Source organism: Mizuhopecten yessoensis, unplaced genomic scaffold (assembly GCF_002113885.1).
Source record: "Mizuhopecten yessoensis strain PY_sf001 unplaced genomic scaffold, ASM211388v2 hete_36146338, whole genome shotgun sequence".
In the NCBI taxonomy this organism is placed as follows: Eukaryota; Metazoa; Mollusca; class Bivalvia; order Pectinida; family Pectinidae; genus Mizuhopecten; species Mizuhopecten yessoensis.
This window is the reverse complement of record NW_018484810.1, coordinates 1-3694: the sequence shown is the minus strand read 5'-3', so window position 1 is coordinate 3694 and position 3694 is coordinate 1. Positions and strand designations below refer to the sequence as shown.

Here is a 3694-nt window from a genome sequence, read left to right as displayed (position 1 = left end):
CAATATCAGTTGACGTTAAATATTTAGGTGTGCTATACTTTAGCAGTGTGACAAGAAAATAATCACCACACTCGTCTCTCCATCACATCCGTAATATATTGAAACAGGTATACACATTTATCAACATTTATCACCAAAGAAAATGGTGTACACTTTATATCGTATATATGTAAACATAGAAATACAATTCATGCGTGTAGTCGGTGTTTAACAATAGAAAACAAGTGTTTGTTATGACAATGAATGTCTACCTTGTTTATAACGTGCACAGATCTGTTTCGGATACTTGATTTGTAACATGCCATTGACAATATGACGTATTCTGCTTCTGGTTTAGATGATAGAGGTTTGCATTTGGCAATCATATTATGGTGTATAGTTTAATATCTAAACTGAATAAAGCAGAATTCATGTTACTGTATGGTGTATCAATTAATATCCTGTACACATACAATACACTGAATCAAGTTTACAAATCAATTATCTGCCAAGGTCGCTCGACAATAATCCAAATACATTGTAACACCTCCATAAAAGAAGTGTCATTTCCTGACGATAGGTGACAAATCGAATATACTCATGTTGATAAAAGGTCTCTTACATAAAATGTACGTAGTTTATAATGACATTATATTACCTGAAACAAACGTCCAGTGTGGTCAGTTTTATCTTTTGGGAAAGCCAGTGATAAATATAGCTACGACCGAAATATCATAATCGAAATTGATTTGAGAAATACATACACTAGCATAAATTTTAAAATCGCACTCACTATAGGGACTCCCCGACAAATGGACTTAGGACTGTACCTAACGAAAGCAGTGACGTCCTCGACTGTCGGGCGTAACTGGTTACTACAATGGAAGTGATGCATTAGAACGGACGCCACGACAGGACTGCTGTACTGGTTCATATACCTAGTATATATAGACAACCAGAGATACACTCTACCCCTAACCTATACTTAAGGCGACAAGTCCTGTCGAAAATGCAGAGTAGTAAAATTCACTTTGTTCCCTTTAAAAAAAATTACCATTCGTCCAAATCTAACATACTGTAAAATCTAGATAATATCGTAGCGTCTGTGAAGATTTTAAAAATGAGTATGCTAGTTGTTGACAAATGATATGACAAGAACAGAATGGATTTTACTTCCCTGAAATTTCGACGTGACTTGTTGTCGCCTGTAGCTAAAATACTCGGTGGCAAAAAAGTTCTTTGTCAGATGGGCAATACTTAAAAAATCTCATAAGTACATCGTACAGTGTTAGTCTGTATTTTCGAAAATTTTGATGGGGTGGATAGTCAGTAATTTCGGACTAGACCAAAGTATGTTATTTTAAACCTTAAAAAACAATGCTTTTGGTTTTAGTTTGTGCAAAATGAAACCGAGACAAAGAGGAAAAGTTCGTTTAAATTTCCCGATTCAGAAAAATCTTACAATTGTGCAGTACCGAATGTTATTGATTTTTACGTATAATGAACTTCTTCTATGATGCCTCTCTGATCGTATCAGACAGAAGAGTTTGCTTTTAAAGGTAAAGAATATACTTTCTAATGAACATGTAGTAACAAGCATTTTTTCATCGTATGCAAACTTTAATCAAACGGCAAAATTTCGGAAAGACATTTTCTTATCTACTAACTCGGTTTTGCCGCCAGCGATTTTTCGTTGAACGTAATGTCTATGTGGAATGAACAATTGTTGTCCTTTTGTAAATGGTACTGTTTTTGCTGTACGTTTTTGTGAAAGGTCTGTTATTGTTATCTTTTTGTAGAAGACGCTGTTTTTGTGTGTAGAAGATGTAGTAACTGTTGTTGATTGTTGTCCTTTCTGTCATTATCCAATTGCCACAATTTAACTATTTAACCATTTTAATATTACCAGCATATTTCGTTTCTACAGCATACGACTGTGACGTAGTGTGACGTTGTTTCGACGAACGCAGCTAGAGAGAACATGCTGGAAGATGATGATGATGACGTCATTATCGAGGAAGTGGAGGGAGCTGATGGCGTGGCCACCCGACCTCCAGAACTTGGAGACTTTATCACAGGAGTTCTTAATGAAAGGATTACCATAGGGGAACTAGAAAGTCGGAGGGAAAACTCATTTGGGATAGCGATGGGGCTTGCCGCCAGGATTGCGAACACTGCCTATGGGATACATCCTTTGTTTCCAAAGTACATTTCAATAAGGGGAGGCAAGCCTGAACTTGAAAATCTTCGAGCCCTTGATGCTAATGAATTCCAGTGTTTTGTACCTATTAAGAGGCCTGCAAAACCCGACACATTCACGGTGAATATGCAGATTTTCTGGCGGTTTTCCTCTTGTGATAATCAGTTATAGATTTGCAAAATCACAACACTAGATAGATTTCAGAACAGAACAACGATCTGTATAACTTTAATTGAAGTAACCTGATTAGTTTCCAATACATAAAGGTATCATTATCAATACTCTCACAGTTATTGTCTCTTCTGATAACTTAACATTGCCACTGCTCATTTCGTACTGAGGATAATAACGAGATTAACAGAATTAATGTTTCCTCCTTTCAGATGGTGTACAAGCCCCCCAGCGAATTCCCAAGCCATAGAATCCTTCTAGGTGTCAACGAGAATCTGTTTTCCGTAGACAAGATGCAGATCTCTAAAGAGTGGGGTCATTGTGTGGATACAAACGGGTTCCTTAGGCCTGACTTTATCCTCCACTGGTTCAATGACGGTAAGTTTTAAATGTCCATGAACCTTTATTTGCCTGTCAGTTTCTACATGCAGGCAAGGCATCATGTAGACTTTGTTTAGGATTTTAACACGATACCGCATCTGTCTTCTCTTTCGTTTTTCCTTTCTTCCTTATTTGAAACTGAGGAAAACCATTTGAACCTGCAGTTTTTGATTTAAGAGAAAAAGCAAATGTAATGAGGTCTGTTGATAAAGTCCCTATTTTTCATTCCTGTCTGCAGGTATCATAGCAGCTGTGGACTTTTTAAAGGAGGCTAGACCTCATAGAGCAAAAAAACATCACACCATGGACATATCATATTCTGGTAAAAAAGACGGAACCTTGTTGATCAACTTCTACACGAACCAGTCCATTCAACCGCATTTGTTCTTCACACTCAATATCGTACCCTGCATTTCAATCAGTGAAGTTCCGAAGCAGTGTCGTCTGCAAGTCCCAATAGCAAGCAGACGACCGTATTATGAGTTCCACACAGACTTCAAAAAGAATATCAGAGACGTCTTGACGCAAGGTGAAAAAATGTTCTACCTTGACGCAACTGTGATGCCATGGAGCAATGAGTGTGGTTACGATGGCAGTATTGTCTGCTCCTGGGGTCTCAACATAGGTTGTCTAGAGGACAGGGCTCTTCATTATATCTGTCAGATGACGACAGGACAATATTTCAGAGACATCATCATGTTGATAGAGAGAATCAAAGACATACATTCATTTTGCTTGCATCCTTTGACAAATCGCGTCATCTTAAATGCCATATTGTATCAGCACAAGAAAAGCATGGGAGTGGTGAAGGGAAGGTCACGTTGGTTCATCAAGGTGATCGAACGGCTTTCGTCCCACATGAAGTCAGGTGTATTCCCAGCGTTCTTTCAAGGGAAATATAATTTGCTCAGTGATTTTAAGCCCGACATGTTGTCCGCCACGGCTTCGGAGCTAGACGAGATG

At 38.1% G+C, this 3694-nt stretch overlaps 1 protein-coding gene across 1 annotated transcript; it reads left to right on the top strand.

Annotated features, from left to right (window-relative positions):
• Window positions 1–1910: 1910 nt before the first annotated feature.
• On the top strand, window positions 1911–3681 carry LOC110444579 (the record flags this gene model as incomplete). Its single annotated transcript, XM_021488948.1, has 3 exons — window positions 1911–2299; window positions 2563–2728; window positions 2970–3681. Coding segments are annotated over exons 1-3 (1217 nt in total), but the record flags the coding sequence as incomplete, so codon positions are not given.
• Between the last annotated feature and the right edge of the window lie 13 nt (window positions 3682–3694).